The 26031-nt window shown below is 37.4% G+C and overlaps 1 protein-coding gene across 1 annotated transcript in view; it reads left to right on the top strand.

Moving 5' to 3' along the window:
• The first annotated feature begins 225 nt into the window (after positions 1-225).
• The window catches only part of Prkacb (protein kinase cAMP-activated catalytic subunit beta), a 110865-nt gene continuing 85059 nt past the window's right edge, over positions 226-26031 (top strand). The window contains exon 1 of the mRNA XM_090334530.1: positions 226-565. Within this exon, the coding sequence (XP_090190656.1) occupies positions 520-565 (46 nt within the window). The 5' untranslated portion in view covers positions 226-519. The remainder of the gene's footprint in view (positions 566-26031) is intronic.

Below are 26031 nucleotides of genomic sequence, written 5' to 3'. Positions count from 1 at the left end.
CTTCTAAGCTAACGGTTTCCATGGCGCCGGCCTTGCCGGTGCAGGAGGGGCCTCGCAGCAGCGCCAGGCGGGCATGCACCGGAGGGGGACTGCCCAGACGCCTCCGCCCGGCCGGCACAGCCAGGACCCACCGCGCGCGTGCGCGCGCCGGCCTGCGGGGTCTCGCGCGACGTCACTTCCGGCGCGAGCGCGCGCCCGCCACCCTCCGCGGGCTAAGGCCGAGCTCGCGGAGTGCGGCTGCCGGGGACGCGCAGGGAGGACGGGCCGGGAGAAGGGGGAGTGTCCGCTCCTTGCCGCCGCCGCCGCCGCCGCCGCCAGAACCCGCTACCGGGGACTTCGCGGACCCCGATCCCCACACCCCGCCGATCTTCCCGCCCGGACCGCTGGCACCGGCGTGGGGGCGCACTCGCTGCCCTGACGGGAGCCCAAGCGGGAGTTGCCGCGGACTGTGGTGCGGCGGGGACAGCCCAGCCCCCCCTCCCCTTCCCCTCCCTGACCCCTCGGAGCAGCGCCCCAGCCATGGGCAACGCGGCGACCGCCAAGAAAGGCAGCGAGGTGGAGAGCGGTGAGTGCAAGGCTTGGGCCGGGGCCGCGGCCGGGGCTGGGCCCCCTCTTGGCGCGTGGGGCGCTGCGGGCCTGATCCCCAGCCTGGGTCGCCGGGAGGCCGCGGGCATGGTCCAGGCCTAGCCGCGGCCATCGGGAGCAGCTCCAGGCCCCCCCCCCCCCACCCCCGGGGACCAGCTGCCTCCCTCCTCCTCTTCCTTCTCCTCCTCCGCCCCCCGCCCCGGCCCCCGGCCCGGGCCTCCGGGTCAGGGCCGCGTGCCCAGGGCGGGCGGGATGGAGAGAGGCGCGGGGGGGCCGGGGGGGGGGGGGAGGCGCCGCGGTCCCTGAGATTCCCTTTCTCACTGGAGCTTGGAGGACCGCACACAATCTGGAACACATCCCCAAATATGGTCCGGGCAAAGAAGTCTCCGGTGTTTTTTCGCACCCCTGGTTCCCCACCAGCACCCCGATCCTGTGTTAGGAAGCTACAGGTAGTGCTTGTGGACCAGATCTGGTTGGCTCCTTTTCCCTGGGTCTCTCGAGCCCAACCCTGACTTAGCACTAGGTGAGGGGCAGCTAGTGTGGCGCTCCGCAGGTAAGGTGGATCCTGAGGGTCAGAGCTCCTTCACCTCTTCCGATTAGGAGTGGGAAACATAAACCCCAATGGCAACTTGATGCACCAGAGAGAAAAGTGAGGCCGGCTTGCCTTTCCTCTGGACTTCCAGCAATCTGCTACAATGTCTGTAGAAACTTGAAGATCTCTGGGAGTCTACGTACTTTCTGGAACACGGTTGAATCCTGAGAGGGAACACTTTGAGCCAAATAGCACAACAATAACAACATAAAGTCATTTAAAATGGACTGTTCTTTATATAGGAACATACACATGCAGACGTAGCAGAATGGGTTGTGTAAAGAAAATGGCTTTTTTTGTGTGTAAAGTTCTTATGATTCATAAGAGTAACATTGTTTACTATTTGTTCTCCCCAGTAGTAAAGACAGTCCAGTACTTGGCCTTGATCGTTTCAAAACTCCCCTTTCAGACTTCTGTTTGTAATAGAAGACTTAGACTAACTTTATACGTTATCTTGAGGAAAAGAGCCTTTTTTTCCTTTTATGAATGAATAGGTAGAATTGTCTTAAAAGGATTTTACTCATTTTATGCCCTATAAATAGTGAGATAAAATTATATGATTTCTGTTTCAACAATAACGTTTTGGTGTTAAATTTCAGGAGTTCCGGGAAAGCATGATGAACTGACATGCAAACTTTTTAATGAACATACAGTTCTATGTGCTATGTTGAGTTTAAAAAGAACTTACATTCTCTTTTTTAAATTGCCCATATGTAATAAGACACTGTACAGAAATAGAAGGAATACAGAAAGTATGAAAAATTATTTGTATCTTACCAATTGTTAGTTTCCTTGATTAAGTTCTATTAAAGACTTACTGCTAATTGTGTTACAAAGTGTTTGATAATTGAATCATATCAGTGGTTTTCATCAAGTGTTCCTGTATAATGTTTGTATTTTAATGATAGCATGACTTGGTTTATATATTTCTGTCTAGTTTTTCGCTAGACACTGTTATTCTTCAACTCATAGAAAAGAGTGGAAACTTTAAATGCCTGCATAAACATAGTTAAATAATTTCTAGGAAAATTCTTTCCAGATTTTTAAATGTGACAGTTTATTTCCTAAAGATGTTATCCAGCTTTTTATGTAAGTTAACTGATGAAAACTGAAAGGTCATTATAATAACCAGAATGTTGTAAAGTGACAAAGAGTTGAGCAGTTACTATTTCACAGGGGACATCATTTGAAATAGCATGTGTTGATTAGCACCTGTAGTTTCATTTGGAGCAATGTTATCAGTCTTGTGTCTATGTTCCGTTGTAGTGAACAAAGAATGGCTTTATGTTTGAAAGCTTAATAAAAGAGTCACTCTTATTAGAACATCAAGACGTGTGTATTTTTTAAAAAAAAACAATTAGCTCCTGAATTTTGTTTCTTATTTTAGTTTGAATGTATTTCCTTAAACTACAGTAGATATGTGGAATAAACTTTTAGAAATAACAAGTGATCTTAGAGATCAGCCTGTTCAGTCATTCCATTCCAAAACCTCCAAATAAGCCAGAGTTGAGATCATATCATTAATTATAACAGAGTAAGGAATGGATCTGATGACCTGGCTCTATTTGCATCGCTAATTACTAAGATATGTACTTTCAAAATATTAAAGTTTCAAAATATTAAAGTTAATATTGTGGTATTAACTGGGGACCATGTAAGTAAAAATGCTTTGAAGAAAGAAGTTAAGAGTAAAGGTTAAATGGAGTTTGATTATCAGATGCTTATATTGTACTCAGTTAAAATCTGACTATCTGCTCTTGCTCATGCCTGGTTATTGCTCTCTACCATTTGAGCTATGCTTCCAACTCTGCTTTTTGCTGGTTATTTTGGAGATTGTTTTGCCTACCTGACTTTGACTTAGGATCTTCTGGATCTCAGTTTCCTGAATAACTAGGATTATAGGCATGAGCCACAGTACCTGGCTAAACCTATCCCTTTAGTCATAGAATAAATACTTTCTCAGATAAGACCTTAAAGCCAGGGAGACTCCATTCTCATCTCCACAGTTTGTAGAGGCAGTATTAATTTGGATACTTCGTTTTTCTCTGTTGAACTAAGAAGTTATATGGCTATGTTTCAAAACTTAATGAAATAATAATCATCTGTATTGCATACCTACTGTATGTGTTTCTTTTCAAAATTCTGAAAATAAGTTTTTTCGAAATTTGAATGTAGTCATTCTATGAGTTTCTTTTCAAAATTGCTTCTGAAAATGAATGCCTTTCAAAATTTGAATATTTATTTAAAGGTCTACTAACATAGTGTCTAAACTTCAAAAAAATTAAAGTGAGGATACAATTTTCTGGGACATTTTAAACTTTTCTCATCTAAAATTGCCTTACTTTGAGTAAGTGCCTAACTTTTCTTCACTCAGAATCATCAACACTAAAGCACATGCCACATCTCTTAACCTGGCATATTCTTTCGTTTCCTTTTAGAAATATAGCTACAGGTTACCTTTGTCTCGTTTGTAATTTTTTTTTTTTTGCCAGCCCTGGGGCTTGAACTCAGCACTATCCTTGGACACTTTTGCTCAAGGCTAGTGCTCTGACACTTGAGGCACAGTGCCATTTCCAGCTTTTTCTGTGTATGTGGTACTGAGGAATCGAACCCAGAGCTTCATGCATGCTAGGCGAGCTCTCTACCACTAGACTTCGCTCCTGCCCTCATTTGTAATTTTATCTGTTTTGGAGAGGATAAGGGGAGCACAGAAAGAGTAGGACAAAAGGTGAACAAATGGAGCAGTGATACACACTAGACCCTATGTTGAAAATGAACCATACAGCGTGTGCGTAGGGATGAGAGGGAAAAACAGGGAGAGAGTGAGGGAGGGGTGACAATTCAAAAGGAAATGTACTCATTATCTGACTTAGGTAACTAGAGCCACTCTGTATATCACATAACTATAACTATAACTATATATGTATTACAGCAAAACAATGAGAAAAATATAGCTATAGGGTTCTTACAGAAATTTGTATTACACACTTATGGTAAAGATATTGAGGACTATGGTTAGAGGTGCTGCAGGAATTTGGATATGGAATCTTCCATGACTGTAAGAATAAAATTAACCTGTGGTCTAATGGTTATATAGTGGTTTTTGAATGTGAAGACCAGAGGAAACTGATCAGAGAAAGTCATTTATACATTAAATTCAGTAAGAAGATGCAAGTTCCTAAACAACTATCATTTAAATATATATGCATGTGTGTGTGTGTGTGTGTGTGTGCGGTCCTGGGGCTTGAACTCAATGTCAGAGCACTGTCCTTGAGCTTTCTAAAGACTTGTTAGAGCTCTATCACTTGAGCCGCAGCACCACTTCCAGCTTTTTCTATGTATGTGGTACCGAGAAATCAAACCTTGGGTCTTCATGCATGCTAGGCATGCACTCTACCACTAGACCAAACTCCTGGCCCTAAATTTTAAGTAATTGTACAAAGGGGTTACTATTCAACAAGTTCATAAGTACAGTGCATTTTGATCTATATTACTCCTTTCATCATTCTCTCCATCCCTCCCAACCCAACCCCTGCCCTCAGTTTTCTCAGTTTCATAAGTATTAAATATTAAGACTACATCTTCTCCCACTTTTCCTTCTTCATTTGTTTACCCCCCCTCTCATTTTACCTCCTCCCATCCTTTTAGGTAACAGTTTCCTTAGTTTTTCTAAGGAATTATAGTATTTGAATTCTCCCCTGCAAATACCATACTTTGGTTAATACATTTGTATATACTTATAGAAACTTGTGTATGTGTTTGTTTATACATTTATAAATTAGTTTCTACATATTAGAGAAAACATCCTTCCTTCGTCTCTCTGAGCCTGACTTCACTTAACATAATATTTTATTTATTTATTGTTATTTTTTTTGTGCTAGTCCTGGGGCTTGAACTCAGGGCCTGAGCACTGTCATTGGGCTTTTTCCTCAAAACTAGCACTCTGCCACTTGAGCCACAGCCGAGGAATCATACCCAGGTCTTTGTGGATACTAGGCAAGCGCTCTATGAGTAGGCCAAACTCCCAGCTCCAACGTAATATTTTAAAGTCTATTCATTTCTTTGAAAATGATGTAATAGCATTCTTCCTCCAATTGATGAGTAAGATTCTATTGGGTACATATACCACACTTTCTGGATACCTTTGTCCACTGGGGGACATCTAGGCTGTTTCCATACCATAGCTTTGTTGAGTACTGCCGCAAACAGCATGGCTGTGCAAGGGGCTTTACTTGTAATCTTTTTAATACCCAAGAGTGGTTTTGCTGAATTATTCGGTAGTTCCTTCTTAGTTTTTTTTTTTTTAACCACTGCTTTCCACAGTGGTTTAAGAAATTTACATAACTACCAGGAGTATATTAGGGTTCCTTTCCCCTACATCTTGCCATCATCAGTTGTTTATTTTCTTGATGGAGCCATTCTAACTAAGGTGAGGTGGAATCTCAGTGTTCTTTTGATTTGCATTTCTTTTTTTATGGTCAGAGGTGTTGAGTATTTCTTCATGTCTCTTGGCCATTTTTTACTTTTTTTTTCCCCTGAGAAGTCTTTACTTAGTTCATTTGTTCATTTGTCAGTTGGATTATTGATTCTTTGTTAGTTTCTGAACAATTGACTTTTTTTCTTCCTTGAGGATTATTACATGCCAAGTTTTCTCAAATGTTTTGCATGTATGCATTTACATAATCTTTTTCACTCTAGGAAGCAGTTCACTTATTACTCATTTTATGATGAGGAATTAGAGACTCAAACAACTTAAATGGTTTTTTAAAGTTGCTCAGTGAGTAAATCCAGGACCAGTATTTGAATTTAGGCAGATTCCAAAGCCTAGGATCCTAACAGTATGTTAGGTCTTTGTATCCAGTGTAAAAGAGATAGAGAATAACATAGACCTTGTTTCATTTCATTATTATTTTGGTGACACTTTTTCAATAATAATTATTTGGATGTATCTAATAAGAAAGAATAGTTTTCCCTGTACCATTCTTCAAGTGAATTGTTTCATTGTAAAATGAGGTTCAAACATTAAATTATCTTAGAAACCTTCACATTCAACATGGTACAATTTCAACTTAACCATATTAAATTAATTTACATACTTAAAATCTTCACTGTTATTTGTTTTTGATCTTTTCGAAATGTTTAGCATTCCTTCCTGTTAAATAGCTAGCCTTCAAATTATTAATCGAACTTGTACTACTATTTTATAAGTATTTAGAACTTCCCATTTTATTTTACCCTGGTTGAACATAGTGCTATCCATTCCAGCTTTCTGTGATGCTGAAAATGTTCCTTACTCTCTGTTGTGCATAGTTAGCCACATGCAGCACTTGATGACTTGGAATGTGACCATGCCCCTGAAGAACTGAATTTTTAACTTCCATTGTTGTTGGACAACCATAAGTTTAGAAAATAGCTGTCTTTGCATGTAATAAAAATGAGAGCTTTCCTGTATTTTTGTAATTTGTGGATCCTCACAAGTGTTTATAGACCCCCACAAAATTCTGAATTTACATTTTCTTATAATTCCTCAACATTTCTTTTTGATAACTAGACATAAACTTAGTGAACAAATTATTTTATTTTAATAATGTGTTTATACTCTATAATGTTAATGACAAAGGTAAATTTCTTTTGGGTTTGTGATAAAATTATAATTTTATAGTTTTTTATTGTTGGGATAATTTTGTAGAGGGGTTACAGTTACATTCGTCAGGTAGTGGGTGTATTACTTCTCACACATTCTCATGTTTTTGTGCCCATTTCCTTCCCCCACCCCTTCCCAATCAGCTTGTTTTCCCCCCTACCCTTTCCTATTTCAAATAAACAAAAAAAGTATATATATATCAGATAACAAAGTCAGGTACAGTTTTAATACTGAATGTCTGTGTTTAAACGTTCATTCAACTTTTCTATAAATTGAATGTTGCTGAGTAATGAATTCAGTGATCTCATCATATATATATATATATATATATATATATATAAAATTTTAAAAGCTTTCTTCCCCCTAGTAGTATGGGAATTTGAACTTGGGTTTTTTTTTTTAAACTTGTCAAGCACTTTGCCACTTGAACCATGCCTCCAAGTCCTACTTGTTTTGGTTATTTTTAAAATAGGATTTTGAGGTTATGCCCTATGCAACCTGGACTGCACCACATCAGCTTTTTATTGGTTGAGAAACGATGAGAGGGGAGCGTCTCAAACTTTTTTTTGCTTGGTCTGCCCTCAAAATAGTCTTGATTTCTGCCTCATGAATAACTTGATTACAGGTGTGAGCTTTAGTGTGTGGCTTGCCAGACTTGCTTTTAAAGGATAATCTGGTGCAGAGATTGGCAACAGTACTTGGGAATCATTTTCCTTGAGTTAAAAAAAAATTGAAACTGATGGATATGCTTTAATGCTATATACATACTACCTTACTTAAATTAAGTCCCATGATTTAATGATTCTTTGTGTGCAGTGTTACCTATTGTAGAAGATCATTTCATATTCAGAAGTCATCAGTCCTGTTCTGATCAGGCCCTCCACTTAGTATGTAGGCAGATTGTTATGCGTTGCTGGAAGCAGGATAATTAAGAGACATGAAAGCCAGCTTAAAAAAGTAAGCCATGGCTTACTAGTTAATCCAGGATAGCTGCTAAGATACTATTAGCCAGAAGGGTTAACCATAACCAATTTTGATATTTTGTTTAATTGATGAAATGAAACAGTATATCTTACAAGACTATTATCTATAGCACTACATTATTTTGAATACGTAGTCTTTCTTTTAAAAGTTATTCTTTTAGGAAGTTTTTTTAAATTTGATCTTGCTAATATGGAAGTTCATTATTATTATTATTATTGTTATTCTAAGTAATACTTTACCTTGATATCGAGGTAAAGATAAGTTGGTTTTCGTTGTATTTTTAGTGTATGGTATGGCATATAATGAGTTAATATTTGCATGTCGCTCATAGAGAAATAAAGGGTTTAGATAAGTTAAAACACAGTTATCAGAATCTTGCATGAAATAGAATGTTGGATGTTTTCTGTGATATTTTGTTTTCACTTTTCAGTTATAAAGTAGATTTAATAATTCTCCATAGATAACTTTATAAATTAAATCTTCATTTTTTTAAAAGACAAATGTGTTAACTAAATTGATGCAGTTGCCTAATTGAAATTAGTCTGTCTTAGAAAACACGGTGTAGAGGCCACATCTTCTATTTGATTTGCTGTAACAAGGTGTAAATTCAGATTTTATGGCCATGGTTTAATGTTATATTCACTATTACCTGCAATTCAGGTGTTGACGCTGGTGACTTCTGAAACTTTCATTTTCTTATAAGGCAACTGTTGAAGCCTTTAAATCTGTGACAAACTTAATTCTTCCATGTGGAGTTTATACTCAAAAAGTTGAAGAAAAATCTTGAAATGTAAGCAGTTTATGGGCCTACTTTATGCCAGGAGTATTCAGTTTCTGTACTACATGCTTCATAAGTAGATTACTGTAGAGCATGTGGAGGCTGTTGTAAGCCACAGATTGTAGATAACATGTCAATACAGCTTCAGTTATAAAGGCCGGCCATGTTGATAATTTAGCTCCTTTAATACCAGTTTTGTTTACTAGTTGAGTATGAGTGATAAAATGAGATAAAAGGTTAATTTTTGCAAAAAATGTTGTTTCACTTTAGGCTCTCATTCCTTTCCCTCTGTGTGGATGGGTGGGTGAGTGGGAGCTGCAAACACATGTTACTGGGAATTTAACTCAGGGTCTCACACTTGCACTTGAGCCATGCCCAGTACTTTTTACTGTAGTTTGTTTTTCGGATAATGTCTCTTCCTTTTTGTCAACTTTGGACTGTGATTCTTCTGCCTCTGCCTACCAAATGGTTAGGATTATAGGTGTGTTCTGCCATGCTTATGGGCTGTTTTTGTGGGCTATTTTTGAGATAGAATGTCACTTTTTGTCTTGGTTGCCTTGAACTGAAATCCTCCTATCTCTGCTTTCTGAGTAGCTGTAGTTACAGTCTTTCTGTTCTATGGACTGTAGTTGTGAGATCACTAAGCAACTCATCAGTACTTATGCATGTCTACTTTAAACCAGCACTGTGCTAGAGCACAGCTGCAAATTAAAATATGGCTTAATTTCTGTTCTTAAACTGAGAGACAGATGCTTAACTGCTATTTATGATAAAGCATATTATGATACATATGTATTATGTGACTCAGATCCACCCTAGAGTGAAAATGTAACATAGGAGTTTATATAAGAATAAACCTGAGATGGAAACTCCATTCCAGAAATGTTCACATCTGAAATTGTAGTTGTGCTGCATTGTTTTCCCAGCTGTATCATCCACTACATATTATGAACTGTAATGATTTGATGTGGTGTGTAAAGAATTTACTACAGTGCCCAGCTCAAGTCGTGGTGGACGCTAGTATCATGTATACGTTAGTGGATACAGAAATTGTGCCCTATTTATTTATTTTGTTCAGGTTCTAGGCTTGAAGTCAAGATCTGAGCATTGCCCCCGAGCTTTTTCTTTGCTCAAATCTGGTGCTCCAGCACTTGAATCACATCTCCACATCTTAACTATTTTTATTTTTTGTTTTGGTGTTAATTGGGGATAAGAGTATGATGGATTTTCTGGTTAGAAATGGCTTTGAACTGTGATCCATAGATGTCAGCCTCTAGAGTAGTTGTAGGTTTGAGCCACTGGTACCAGGGTAAACCCTATTTCAAAAGTATTAATCACATTCTGCTTACCTTGCTGGAAGAACTTTTTCTGAGATGCATTAACTTTGTGGAGAAAATAGCTGTTTTACCTGATTAGAAAATACTTATTTCCTTCTCTTTTTAGAACATAATTGTTCGATTTAACATATCAGAATTACAGCACTTAATAATTGGGAGGAAGAGACTGCGCTTAGGAAAGTAGGAAGACATTAGATTAGGAAAACCTATTATGCTGCTTACCTTTTGAGAAACCTGTCATTTGAGATTCCTGTCATTCAACTGAGTGACAGTGTTCTGCCTTATTCTTGTAGCTGACATTTGCCAATCTTCTGCTCCTTCTCATTCATCAGAAAATGTAATATTTGGCTCTCGGTGTTTTTCAATATTCAGGCTTCAAATTGTATATTGATCTTCCCTCTATGAGCTTTGCTCCTCAGTTCTGTGACCATATTCCTCCATTTACCTTCTCAGTACTTCATTTCAGATATCTAGTTCACTAAGAACCTTAGTTATCTGCTCAAGAATCACCAGGGTATGTGTTATTCTCACAGTGTCTTCTCTTTTTGCATTACTTTTTAAATGTTTCCATCATAATTATTCATCACAACTTCTTATCCAGACATCCATTACCCCCCCGACACACACACACACACACTCACACGCACACACGCATGCGTGCATGCATTATGATGGAAACTTTTAAAAAGTAATGCAAAAAGAGAAGACATTGTGAGGAGAATAACACATCCCTATCTTATCCAGACATCCATTACCCCCCAGACACACACGCTATGGTTTGAATTCAGGGCATTAAGCTCTTGCTTAGCTCTACCACTTGAGCCACAACTCCACTTGCAGCTTTTTAAAAAAAATATTTTTTATTGTGATTAATAGAAGGGTTACATTATATTCACCAGATAGAGGTGCATAACTTCACAAACATTGATAGCCTTTCTCATGACATGGTCCCCATTTCCCTCCAACCCTCCCCCCGCTTATTTTGATTTCCCCCTTCCTTATCCAATTTCAAATAGCCAATGAAGCACATATAAAATATATCAGATAACAAGGTGAAATATTGTAACAATATGAGATAAACAAGGGATGGCAGAAGAGATGAGAGATAACATAGTACATTAAGGACAACAATCACCATTATATGGCTTTTGTTTCCTTATCCTGGAGGTCCTTACATTTAGTGTCGTACTATTTGGCCTTATGTCTCCAGATTTTGTTCTATTGTGAATCTCTGCTAGGAGAGCCCAAGGTTTCTACTGATTATGACAAATGAGGGAGACTACTGAAAAAAATCATATTAAGTGAAGTAAGCCAGACTCAAAGGAACATAGGCCCAATAGTCTCCCTCATTTGTCAGTTGCAGCTTTTTACTGGTCAATTAGAAATAAGCAGTTAACCAGACTGGCTAACCATTTGTTCAAGACTTTACTGGGGCTAGTTTTGAACTGGAATCCTCAGATCTCTTCCTCCTAAGTAGCTAGGATCTCAGGCTTGAGCCATTGGTTCCTAGTTTTATTTCTTTCTCAACTAGTTAAGATTTTGGGGTTCCCCAAGTCCTTTGCATGTACTTATTTTATCATATATTGTATCATGCATCAGTTCGGTTCAATTCTGATAAATTCAGCTAGCCACATTCTCATTACTTTCAGTCAAGAGCTAATCAGTCAGTGCTGGAGAAAGCCTCACAGAAGTGCACTGTAAACTCATTATCATGTCAAATTGGCTGTCAACATGATTTGACAATTGGACCATACTCCTCTGATTGGCTCAGTCTTATGTTCTTTGTTCTTCCCTCTAACTTCTCTACTCTGTCATTCTAAATGATAAGGCCTCATACATCAAAAGGGAAATAAAAGCTATCCCTGTGGGAATCCCTTTAACTTCTATCAATCATTACACCTACTGTATTTTAACTTTCTCTTCTTTGTTTCCTGTAATAGAGAAGCTTCTACACCCACCCCTACATTTACTAGCTTACAACATTTATTTTGTTTATGAAAGTGCAATTTAGACAGAGCTCAGCAGAGAGCTTATTTCTGGTCTATTTGGCATCTGCTGTAGCTCAAAGGCTGGGAACTAGAATCACCTAAAGATTTGCTAATTTACCTGTCTCTTGTTGATACAAGTTGTAGATTGTAAGTTGTAATACTTGTGCATACTTCTGCATATGGCTTGGGCAACTTGGTTGGATGAATTCCAAGGAAGTAAGTGACATTGGGGAAGCTATCACCTTTTCTGACTGACCTTCTAGAGTCAATTACATCTTCTGCATCTTATTTATTAAAGCTGTGTTAACTAGAGTCCATATTCACTAGAAGATAAAAGAGATCGTTGGTCAAGTTTTTTAAATTACCACATCGCATGAAAAGCCATCCCTCCATTATTGCTTTGTTTCCTAGCCCTTCTTTCTTTCTTAGGAGTCCTCCTCCCTCTTCTCTCTTCTCCCCTACTGTCTCTTCTCACATCCTTTCCTTTTTCTCTTTTTGTTTCTCTTTTTATCCCTCTCTCCCTCTTTCCCTCCCTTTCTTCTTTCAATTTGATTTTAGGGCCTTGCTTTTTCTAAGCAAATTTTCCTTCCTCTGAGCCACACTTTCAGGCCTGATTTTTTGCCACCTGACTTTTGAAATAGGGTCTCGCTTTCTTGCCTAGACATATAACCCAGGTGTATACCTGGGTTTGATACACCTATGATAGGATTTCTGTAGCTAAGATAAGAGATAAACACCACTGTCCAGCTCTTTATTTGAAAAGGTGTCTTCAGAACTTTATTATTTTTTTTTGCCCAAGCTGGCTTTGAAATGCATTTCCAACAATCTGAGCCTCCTAAATAAAAATGATAAGTAGGAACAAACTGTGCATATTCTTTTTATCTCCCATTTTATTTTAAAACTATATACCTTTTCACCCTTAATTTTCAGTTTGCTATTTGACATACATACTCATTTTATCTTTCATGAACAAATGTGTACTGACTTTTATTTTATTTTTTTGCAGTATATGTGGCCTACTCAATTGACTGATCAGGAAGGATGTGTCTGGGTAAAAGCTAACACCACAGAAGAGAGGAGGAAATAAATCTTTTGTTTGTTTTCATCTCCATGCTCTAATGTACCTTCTAATAATCAAGCATGTAACAAATACTCATACCAACAAATTATTTTGCTGATATCTCCAAATGTTCCTTGCTTCCATTCATTACTAAATTTTAAAAGATACAATATTATCTGTTCCTTTGTGCCTGCTTTATTTCACTCAAATATTGTGACAACTGTGTTTTTTCGTTAGCAGTAGTTCATTAATTTTCATAGATATGTCATTATTTAAATACAGCAAAATGTTACGTGCATGTATGTATTTCTGCATGTGTATGGAAGTGTATGGGAAAGAAAAGAGGAAGAGAAGGAAGAGAGGGAAGGAAAGAGACAGAGGGTGGAAGAAAGGGAGTGGTATATTTAAGTTGAAATCAAATTGATTACTAGATTTCTGGATTATATAGTATATGGCTTTGAGAAATGCTGCCTAGTAGATTTTCAGAGCAGGTGAATCTGTTCCAAACAGAAGTGCATCAGGGTTTTCATTGCCCTATAATCCTTCCCAAATTAGGTGTTTTTCGTATTTCTAATCGTACCTTTTCTGGCAAAAAAAATACTGATTTAAATTTGTATATCATAGATGATTGAGAGTGATGAGGTTTTCATACCTGTATTGACCATTGAATGTCTCTTTTTTTCTCTTAAAAATTGTGATTGAATCAGCATTCATAGTTTTTGGTGTGTGTGTGTGTGTGTGTGTGTGTGTGCGCGCGCGTGTGTGTGTACACTCTTGCCTGTACTGAGACTTTAATTCTGGGCCTCTTATTTGTTTCTTGACTTTTTCCCTGAAGGTTGGCATTGTACCACTTGAGCCATACCTGACCTATGATGTGAATGTATTTGGAATGATGTTCAATCCTTTAAAATGTGTTGAGACTTGTTCTGTGGCTCCCCATGTAGTTGTAAAGTTACAACGTGATCCCACATTCCATTGATTATGTGTATTCTGCTTTTGTGCCTGCAGTGTTCTCTCCCTCTCCCTGTCCCCAACATATTTTATATGTTATGGCAACTTTGGTTGTTTTGGGGATTAGTGTTATTTATTATTATTCCTTTTCCTATTTACTTTTTACCATTTTCATAGTTATAGCAAGTATTTAAAGTTTCTTACTATAATTTTGTGTTTTTTTCCTTTCAATCTTTAATTTTTTTTTTCTTTGTGGGTCATGTGGCTTGATACTCTGGGCCTGGCCGCTGTCCCTGAGCTCTTCAGCGCAAGGCTACTGCCCTACTCCTGGGCCTGGGCGTTGTCCCTGAGCTCTTCAGCCCTAGGCTTACCCGCCTTACCCTTTAGCCAGACCCCACTTCCCATTTTCTTGGGGTTAATTGAAGATAAGTCTCAGGTCCATTTGTGCCCAGGCTAGCTTTGAATCTTGATCCTCAGACCTCAGCCTCTGGAGCCACCGCACCTGGCTCAAGTTTGTTTTTTCAGTGTGTTGTTTTTTTCTTTGAGGGCTGGTACTTAGCTTAAATTCAGGCCTTATACTACAAGGCAGATTCTCTTACCACTCAGCTATCTCCACTCTTTTTGTATACTGTCTGTTTTTGAGATCAGACCTCAAATTCTGCCTGAGTAGACACGAGCCTCTATTTACTTACATTACACTTCCTGTTACAGCTCAGGTAATAGACAGGATACTACCACATCAACCTCTTAGAGTTTCATTTACTTTTATGCTTGCTGACCTTGAACCACAATTCTGTCAGTCTCTACCTCCCAACTAGTTTTATAGGTTTCAGCCACTGTCATTTGCATTGTTTTTAGATGCATATATATGATTATTTTCTTTTATTATTATTCATTATCCCTTATTCTTATAAAACAAATCAGATATTAATATAGTTAGATTTGCATTTACTTTGTTAGCATCTGGATGCCATAGTTTTGAATATTTACTTACATTCGGTTTTGTCTGCTTTTATTATTTGTAGTGTTTGATTTACTTATTCTATCTTGTTTGTAATTAATCAGATAATCAGTTTTTAGTATTGCACACCTTCTCTTCATTTGCTTGATAGTTACACATACACACACATAAACACACACACATACACACAGTGTTTTTATAGTTCCAGACCTTTTAGTGCTTTTCCTTGACTTAGTGTATGATAAAATTTAATTTTAGAGATTGCTAGATATGTCCAATCTCATTGGCCAAGTCCTTTCAGATTGTGTGTGTGTATATGTTTCATGTCTTTTAACTTTGCCTGTGTTTAAGACATCATCTTGTATTATTATGATTGTTCTTTGCCTAGAATTGAATCCAGAGCCTTTTCTGTGTTGAGCAAGTACTATGCCACTGATCTATATTTCTTTTAATGAAGATAACTTTCAGAATAATTATGTCTGTTTTGTAAAATGAGGAGTTATATATTCATTATCATCACTTTTTTGTTTGTTGGGAGAAAAGATCTCATGCTGTAGTCTAGGTTAGCCTTGAAGTCACTGTCTTCATGTCTCAGCTTTCCAAGTGTTAGAATTACAGGCATGTTCCCCTATGTTCAGCTTTTATCATGATTTTTCAGTGATATGTATTGTGGATAGAATTCTGTGTGAAAGTTATTTTCTTTAAACATGCTGAGGATGTTTTATCATATTTTATTTGCCATTCTACTGAGAAACCAGTTGTTACTCTCAATTTTGGTTCCTCCTCCTCCTCCTCTTCTCATGAATTAGTTGTACAAGGAATTTCATGTTAACCTATATATGAGTAGTCCTATATATAATGAATCTTGAGTGTCATCACCTTCCTCTTTCATCTCCTCCTCCTCTTCCCTCTTCCCAGGTAAGATGTCTTCTCCCTTTCATTGCTTTTTATGATTTCCTCTTTTTTTTTTTTAGCACTTTTACAATAAAATGCCTGCATGATTTTATTCCCTCTGATTACTATTTGCAGCTTTTCAGATTTGCAGCTTGATGCCTTTCATTTTTGTTCCAGATAGTTTTTCAGCCAATATGTCTTTTTCCCATTTCATTGTAATGGAATACCATTATATGTATATATCAAATTTCTTGATATAATTTCAGTTATTTTAATTTTAATCTCCAGATTTTCTAGTAATTTTGAAGATTTTTTAGTTTATGTTTGATACTTTAAAATTTTGAGGTATTGGAAGTTGAACCCAGGGCCTTATGCATTGTAGACAAGCACTCTACCACTAAGCATTTATATACTTCCATTCTGTACTTGAGCTTCAGGCCGGAAATATCTTTACTTTTTTTTTTTCTATTTTGGTAATAGTAGGGGTTTAATTGAGTACTTATGCTTGTTAGGCAGACTTTCTACCACTTGAGACAACCCCCATCCCCCAGACTTTTTGCTTTTAGTTGTTTCAGATAAGAGTTTTGCATTTGGACCCATTCAAGAACTTCAGTCTTCCTACCTCTGCCTTTGATGTAGTTAGAATTGTAGGCATAGATGTAGCTTGTTGCTTTGTGATAAAAAAAACTCACTAACTTTTTACCCCAGTTGGCTTCAATCCTCTTTTCTTTGCTTCCCAAGTAACTAGTATTACAATAGTACCACGCTTGGCTCAGCATTTTCTTGTGTCAAAAACAATGTCTTAACAATAAATGAATATTGTCAGTGGGATTTATGTGCTTGATTCAAAGTGAGGAGATTAAATGGCAATAGTGAAATGGAGAATATAGTGATTTAGTGATGGCTGTTCATTTGGTGACATTGTCATGAGTATTGGAAGATAATTATGAACTCATGGTATACAAAGTCTAAGAGGATTGCTTCTCAACTGTGTCTGTCTTGCCCCCGCTGGTAACTACCTTAACCAGATTTTCACTCTCCTCATCTATTTGATCATGTCACTCATCTAATACACTTATTTTCTTCTTAGGTGTTAGTTTTTGTTTTACCATTCACAACTATTCTAGTAGGCCCTAATTTTTATATTTTCACAGAAAAGTCAGCTAAAAATCTTATTAGTGTATTTTATTGAGTTCCCAGAAAACTATTGGAAAATACTCTTGTACAGTTAAACAGTTATACTCATGAATCAAGATACCTAATACTTACTGATAGTACAGAGAAATACTTTGACATGGAAGAACTCTGAAAGATAATGTTCATAATTCCCTAAGAATAAAGATTAGTAGGAAGTATTGTCAATCATGAAGTAGAATTAGTAAATATTTTCCAAGCTATAAAAAAGACAAAAATAAGACAGGAATGAAAAATACAGTAAAAACAAGTAGATAAATTACTGAAAATTGAGTTTAGTTGCTTGATATATGAAAATACAATTCATTGTAGTGTTACTAGAATGTGAGTTAAAATAAGGTGTTTTTATTTTTGCTGGATTAACAAACATTGGTCAAAGTGCACACTGTCCTGACAGGCATACACACTGTGTAGAAATTGAGGTATTGCACCTGAGAAAATATATCATTTGAAACTGGAAATGGGTATAAAATGGGACCAAAGAACCTCCTTGATAGGCATCTTTTGTCTTTATTTTTTGATAATAGAAAGTTTGTGTAATAATATAAAGAAATTGAAAATCTCACACATTGCTGGTGGAAATATGAAATGATTTAACATCTTTGGAAACTTCAGCTTCTCAAAATGTGAAACACCAAATTACCATGTCCATCAAGCACTTCTAAGAACATATGCAAGAGGCCTGGAGTTTGGCTTAGTGGTAGAGTGCTTGCCTAGCATGCATGAAGACTGGGGTTCAATTCCTCAGTACCACATATATAGAAAAAGCCAGAAGTGGTGCTGTGGCTCAATTGGTAGAACTCTATCCTTGAGAAAGCCCAGGGACAGTGCTCAGGCCCTGAGTTTCAAGCACCAGGACTGCCCTCCCACCAAAAAAGAGAACATATTCAAGAAAAATAAAATCATATATCCACAGAATTTATACATTAAGACCCATAGAAGCATATCCACGACACAGCTAGATAAACAGTGTAATTTATTAGTTAAATGGAATACAATGTCACAATAAAAAGAAATGTTATTAAGGTATGCTACAGTTTGGATTGACCTCAAAATTTTGCTAAATGGAATAAATGAGACACACAGTCCATAGATGAAAAAGAAAGACAAATCTGGAGGGACAAATAGATTGGGGGTTTCCAAGGGAGATGGAATAGAGAGTGACTACAGATAAGCTTGAGATTTCTTTGAGGGGTGATGAAGAAAAAAGTATTCTGAAATTAAATAGTGGTAACCTTTGCAGAACTCTGCAAGTTTAATTTTAAAATTACCTGTTTTCTTTTGGTCAGCCTGCTGTTCCTTGTCCATTCTTTTGTGGATCTGAAAAATAGTTACATTGAGAAAAGTCGGGCTCAGAGGCAAAGGACACTTGTTTTCTGTCATGTGTGAAAGTTAGACTCAAATTATAAACATATATAAAAACACACATACGGAATCATATATATATATAATCAAATTGACTAAAGTGTTATGTACAGGGTTGGGATGAATATCAGGAAGCTGAAGTTCATTTTGACTGAAGAATGTGATATCTAAGAGGAAGGGAGACATGAATACAAAAAGCACTACTGAATATAGTCATAAAGTTCTAAGTATATGTGAAAACTGGAACTGGGAAACTTGAGGGGATGGGCGAATGAGATAGATGAGATAATGGAAGGGGTCATACTGATCAGAATTCATTGTACATGTGAATTGACATGTTAAATAAGAGCCCCTCTGTACAGCTCTTGTAATAAATACAATAATTTAAAGTCATTGACATACTGCTAGGGCTGGCTTCGAATCTCAGTCCTCAGTTCTCAGCCTCCCAAATAGCGATTTGAGCCACTGATCCCCAGCTCATGAACTCAATATTTATTATTATGTCTTGACGTAATGTAGGAACTCAAACATGAGTGTCTAATGAACCATAATATGCATGCTGAAAAAAATCACTGACATACACATAATATGGGTGGATTTTATGCTGTGTAACTTATAGCTTAATAAAACTGTTGAAAATGACTTAATTGCTAAGAGCTCTATAGATATTACTGTAGCCTGTAATGGTAGACTGATACTTGTGTGAAGGAAAAGAAAGAAATCACAGTTTGAGGTCAGTAATGACATTAGAACAAATGAAGTTTCTACTTCATTTTAACTTCATATTAACACACACAGAGAATAAGAGGAACATGTGTACATTTTCAAATTACTTGTAATAATGGAAATGGGAAATAGGGTAGAAATCCATCAACAGAGAAATGGATGAGATATTCTGAATTTTAAAAACAACTCATGAAAGGCTATGTACTCATTTGTGTATGCATATGCATATACACACACACACACACACACACACAATAGTACATTAAAAAAAATTGCTAGTCCCAGGGCTTGAGCTCATGGCCTAAAAACTGTCCTTGGACTTTCTTAAGGCTAGAGCTCTAACCACTTGAGCCATAGCACCATTTCTGGCCTTTTCTATGTATGTGGTACCCAGAAATCGGATCTCACTCTTCATGCTTGCTAGGCAGGCACTAGGCAGGCACTCTACCAGTAGGCCAAACTCCTGGCCCCCAACAGCATATTTTTCTGTGTAATTGTGTATAAGCAACTGTAAAAAAAAACAAAATTGAAGGCTATAGGCAAAATTAGAATAATGATTACTTTTTGGGAGCAGAGAAGAAGAATGCAGGTAAGAGAGAGAGTAGCCAAGAGTGCCTTTAGTATTATTTGCAATAGTAGAATTCACAATTATTATTTTTCAAAAATTGTGTTATTTTTGGAAGTATAAGCATAAAAATGGAGTTGATGCAAATATTCTGAGGTATTAGTGATATTGCTGGTTAAGAAAAGAAAACTCATAATTCAAGAAACAAGTGCAAGGCTACCACCACTCTTTGATTACCTAATATAGAGGTGTAAAGTGAGAGAACACAAAGGAAAAAAAATGGCAGTGACACCTCTGAGTCCAAAGCAGAACTGAGGACAGCAGCAAGAATAGAACAGCAGCTGCCATGGAGGTCATTGACCTTTGGAGGATAATGCCAGTGACCAAGGCAGGAAAATCTAAGACTGTCCTCAGGCAAGCTCAGGGATCACTATGGTTTTTTGTTTTGTTTTTTTTTGTATTTATTCTTTTAGGGATCACTATGTTTTATTGGCATAGTATATGTTATTAGCAAACTTTCTAGAATATAATGATTTGAAAATTTTACTGCCATTTGTGACACTTTGCAGTGTTCCTGTTTCTTACTCATAATTAGTTACTAAATTTTCTTATAAATCTCTTATTACCTATCAGTTCATAAAAATAAGTTCAGATATTATAGGAAGTGGTTGATATATGTAAAGCATAGAATAATCTAGAATTTCTTTCTGGTATGTGAATTTAGTGAGTTTGTTTCTGTTCTAAGAGACAGAGGCCCAATTCAAGCTGATTAAAACAGAAAGGAGTCTGGGTATGGGAGGTAGTTCATGCTTATAATCCTGGCAATGGAGAGCTGAATCTTGAATACAAGGCCCGCCTGGACTCTCTCCAGAACCTGTCTCAAGACAATAATGAAGATAGTAACAGCAACATACATGCACACCCAAACATTAAAACAAATGGAAATACTTACCTGAAGTAATCTGAAAGCTCAGGGAGTGAGAATGGACTTAAGCATTGCAATATCCTGGACCTCAGATGGAGCCATTAGATTGATGTCTCTTTCTCCTTCTCTTTCTATGGCTCTGCCTCACTCCTTTCTTAGTCACTGTTGAAAAGCTAGAGCAGCACATCATTGAAATACTGCTTCCGGGAAACATTTTGTTCAGGATAAGCCTTTCGCCAGAAACTACATTCAAATATTATACAAGTGCATTGAATAAAAGAGGGACAAAGGTTACATGTTTCCTCTCAATTGTGGAAGCTAGAATTAGTTAATAAACACATATAAGTAAATATTTTGGGAGGCATGCAAATATATACAAATGTTTTAACAGAAATACAGTAGATTCAGGAGAGACAACAAAGAATGTAATTCCTTAGAAAGGCTAAATCAAAAATAAACAGGAAATGGATACTTATGAAGGTCAAGGTCAAGATCAGGGGAATAAAAAGGGGTTGTAGAACAAAAGGAGGAGTGCAGTAAAAATAATTAAAAATGAGAGAAGGGGTAGCTGAGAGGGATGGATGAGAATGTTGAAAGGGATGATATTAACCAATATGCATTATATTCATAAACTGCTTATTTGAATGGCAACTTTTTTGTACAGCTACTTAAAAATAATAAAATAGAACTTAGAACTTGATTTACAACTAAAACAAATAGAACAAAATATATTTGTAGCTTTCCATCCTTTTCTACTATTTACAGGGGAATGGAAAGATACTAAGTGAACTGGTGTGTACTCTACAACATGATTCCTTTAGTCACCACTCACCTGTTCACCTGTTCACACCATCCTACTCTTGGTTCCAATTAGTAATTACAATGTGCTCCACTTAAGTTAGGGTTACTATCTACTGTAGTTGAAACACCTTTAAGCAAGAGGAGAGTCCCATCAGTCTTTCTATCTCTGGGAGATATTCACTTATCATTTAGTCATAAGATCACTTGGATTATTTATAAAGTTTTTAAAAAAGAGAGAAACCATATATGTATATCTACCTGTACATACATACACATGTATGTATGTATGCCATATTTTTCATATAAAAACCCAATAATGAGCTTTAAGAATTTCTTAACCATTTTTTTCTTTTCTTTTCTGAAGTTACTGGGATTGAACTCAGGAATTTATGGTTGAACTATACTTTTACTCCTTTTTGCTTTTGTTATGGTCTCATGTGTTTTGCCCAGGCAGATCTCGACCCTCCTATAAAAGTTGGAGTACAGAATTTTGCCAGCATACTCCATTAGGTTATGGTAAGGATTTGACTAACTTTTGAACTGGAATGACCCCAAACTACAACCCTCCAAATCTCAGCCTCCAACAAGTATTTGGGATAATGACATGAGTCGCTGTACCTGGCCTGTTTTTTTCATCTTTGTATGTATAAGAGCCATGTGAAAAATAGTTCTTAAGTAAATCTAAAACATGTCCTCTTAATAAATGAAAATAAAAATTGTAGCATATTGGAGTATACTTGCCGGACCTTTTTGCTTCTTGCTGTATGTGTCGGGGGGTGTGGGTGTGGGTGTGGGTGTGTTTGAAGAGTTAGTATTATATGCTAGAACCTGGCAGGTTTCTTTCATACATGACGTAAGAAATTCAGGGATTTGTGGCAGCTGCCCGTGGCTTACCCTGTAATTCTATCAACTCAGGAAGCTAAGATCCAAGGATCTCAGTTTGAAGCCAGACCAGACAGAAAAGTCCTCCTGAGACTCTTATCTCCAAAACCCGAAAATAGAGCTGTGGCTGAAAGTGGTGGAGGGCTAGTCTTGAATAAAAGAACTCAGTCAGGGACAGTGCCCAAACCCTGAATTCAAGCTCCACGACCAAAATAAATAAATTAATTAATTAAAATCTAGGAATTTCAAGTTTTCTTGTCAGTATCTAATCTGAAGTAATGGGCACTGGTGGCTCACACCTATAATCCTAGCTACTTAGGAGGCTGAGATCCGAGGATTGTGGTTCAAAGTCAGCCTGGTTACGCAAGTCCAGTCTCTTAGACTCTTATCTCCAATTAACTGCTGGAAAACCGAAAGTGGTGCTGTGGCTCAAGTGGGAAAGTGCTAACCTTGAGCTGACGAGCTCAGGGACAGAACCCAGCTCCATAGTTCAAGCCTGAAGACCGACAACTAACTAAATAAATAATTTTTGAATTACCCTGATAATAAGATACAATAAAAATTTTTTGAGTTACCAATTATTTGTTGGTTATTTGTCTTTATTGTTTTACTGGCTATTCTAAGGTTTATGTATATTTGTCATGGTTTTTTTTTTTTTTTTTTTTTTTGCCTGTCCTTGGGCTTGAACTCAAGGCCTGGGCACTGTCCTTGGACAATTTTACAATTTTGCCCAAGGGTAGTGCTCTGCCACTTGAGCCATAATGCCACTTCCAGCTTTTTTTAGTATGTGGTACTGACAAATCAAATCTAGGGCTTTGCGCATGCCACTAAGCTATGCTGCCAGCCACTCATTGTTAGATTTTTACATCCTTAGCTAAAATGTTCATATTATCTTCATTAATTAGATTTGTGTAATAGTCAAAGAATCTACTACAGTTTGAAGTTTTTTGCCCCCTTTTTTTTCTTTTTTGGCCAATCTTAGGCATGAGCTCGGGATCTGAGCACTGTCCTTGGGCTTTCTCAAGGCTAGAGGTCTACTACTTGTGTCACAGTGCCACTTATATATAACCTTTTCTATGTATGTGGTACTGAGGAGTCAAACCCAGGCCTTCGTGCATGCTAGGCAAGCACTTTACCACTAGGCCAAACTCCCGACCCCCTTTTTTTGCCCATTTAAATGCTTTGTTTTGTTCTATACATTTTTTTAAATTTAGTTTTCTTCATTAAATATTTTGAATATTTTTAGTTTATTTTTTCTATTATCTTTAATAATCTGAAATTTCCATCATTTTTACCTAGAGTTTTACTCTGTAAGTCATCTTCCTCATCTATATTCAACTCAGAAGTCAGTAATTTTATTATATTTTCTTGAAAAATTCAGAACTTATTCTCAATTACAGTAAAAATAATTTTATCCCATCTGAGAATCCTTCTAACAAAAATCTCCAAAACACCACTAGCCACTCCATTAGTACCTGATGGAATGAAAGGAGGAGAATTTGGAAGGAAAAGTGTTTCATCCAAAGTGATTATTATATCCTGAACCACAGTGTGGTAGAAGATCACCCTGTACAGCCAGTGGGGTCTAAAATAGAAACTTTTTGCAATAATGTATAGAGGGGTTACAGTTGCATTCATCAGGTGGTAGGTGCATTACTTATCACAAATTAATACCCCCTCTCATGTTTTTGTCTTCATTTCCCCTCTATCCCCTCCCAATCATAGTTTCTCCCCCTTCCTTTTCCTATTTCAAATATACATATATACAATATACCAGGTGACAAAGTCAGATACAGTAACAATATGAGATTAACCATAAGGGCAAAAAAAGAGAAGAGAAATAACAGTACATTAAGAACAGCAATCACACGATATAAATTCTTGTTTCCATAACCTACAGTTCCTTTCATTTAGTCTCATCTATATGACCTTAGATACCTAGGTTTTGAGCTGTTGTAATCTTCTGCTAGGAGAGTCCTAGATATGTACTAATTACAAATGAGGGAAACTATTGAGCCTATGTTCCTTTGGGTCTGGCTTACTTCACTTAATGTGATTTTTCTGTCTTTCCATTTCTTTATAAATGTGACAGTGTCATTCTTTCTGTGGGCAGGATAGAATTCCATTCTGTATAAATACCACATCTTTGTGATCCAATCATCTACTGAGGGGCACCTGGGTTGGTTCCATATTTTAGCTATAGTAAATAATGCTGCAATGAACATCATTGTGCTAGTGGCTTTAGTATGTCCTTGTTTCTGGACATTTGGATAAATGCTAAGGAGTGGAATTGCTGGGTAGTAGGGGGGCTCTATGTTTAGTCTTTTTGAGGAATCACCATACTGCCTTCCGTAGTAGTTGAACGAGTTTATACTCCCACCAACATTGTTGTAGTGATCCCTCCTGGCCACACCCCCTCCAGCATCTGTTATTAGATTTCTTGATCATGGCCATTCTAACTGGAGTGAAGTGGAATCTCAAAATTGTTTTGATTTGCATTTCTTTTATGGCCAGAGGTGTTGAGCATTTTTTAATGTGTGTATAGGCCATTTTTATTTCCTCTTCAGGAAAGTGTCTCTTTTTCAACTGTAGATATATTTTAGATATGAGGCCTTTGTCTGTTGTGTGGTTAGTGAAGATCTCCTCCCACTCTGTGGTCTATTTAACTTGCTAGCTATATCCTTTGCCATACAGAAGCTCTGCAGTTTAATGCAGTCCCATTTGTCCAAACTTTGTTTCATTCATTGTGTTTCTGGTTCTTTATTAAGAATGTTTCAACCTGTGCATGGAGACTTCCTATTCTATTCCTTCTTGTAAAGTTGTCAGGGTAGCTGCTTTTATCTCAGTCTTTGATCCATTTGGAATTAATTCTGGTGCAGGGTGGCATAGAAGGATCCAATTTTAGAATTTCTGCAGGCGCTTAATCAGTTCTGTCAGCACCCCTAATTGAAGAGGCTGTCTTTCTTTCATCCTATGTTTTTGGCCCTGTTATCAAAGAATAGGTGGCCATATGTCTACAGGTTGATTTCTGGGTCTTTAGTTCTATTCCATTGGTCCTCAGGCCTGTTCTTGTGTGCAGTAACAAGCTGTTTTGGTTACTGTAGCTCTGTAATAAAGTCTAAAGTTTGGTATTTATATTCCTCCAGCACTGTTCATTCTGCTAAGGATTGTTTTTGCTATACAAGGTCTTTTATTATTCCATATGAATTTTTGAATTGCTTCCTCTATTTCCTTAAAGAATGTCACTGGGATATTGCTTGGTATTGCATTGAATTTGTAGATAGCCCTTGGCAGGATTGCCCTTTTCACGAAGTTAATTCTTCCAATCCAGGGTCATGGGAGGTTTTTCCACTTCCGCAGTTCTGCTTTAATTTTCTTTTTCAGGTTTTTAAAGTTTTCATTGAACGGATCCTTTACATTCTTAGTTAATTCCTAAGTACTTTATTTTCTTCGAGGCTATTGCAAAAGGCATTGCTTTCCCAATTTCTGCCTTACTCTTCTTGTTTTTGGCATACAGGAAAGCAGCTGATTTTTGAGGGTTAATTTTATACCCCACTACTTTGCCAGAGTTTTGAATCAGCTCAAGCAACTTGGGAGTGGAGTCTATAGGGTTCTTTAAATACCAAATCAAAGCATAAACTTCTTTAGCTTTCCTTAAATCTGTGGACCAGGGATTCCAGTTCCCTTTACAAGAGATATGTTTCTCCTTGGGCAACTCACACCCTCGTCTCTGCAGTTTATGGAACAGAAGTGTTTTTCCCCGGTTGTTCCAAGTGGACTCCTCTCCTGAAACAACCCT

The sequence above is a fragment of the Megascapheus bottae genome, chromosome 6 (genome assembly GCF_031878675.1).
Source record: "Megascapheus bottae isolate mThoBot1 chromosome 6, mThoBot2.hap1, whole genome shotgun sequence".
In the NCBI taxonomy this organism is placed as follows: domain Eukaryota; kingdom Metazoa; phylum Chordata; class Mammalia; order Rodentia; family Geomyidae; genus Megascapheus; species Megascapheus bottae.
Note: the sequence above shows the minus strand (reverse complement) of the source record. Positions and strands in the feature narration are given on the sequence as shown.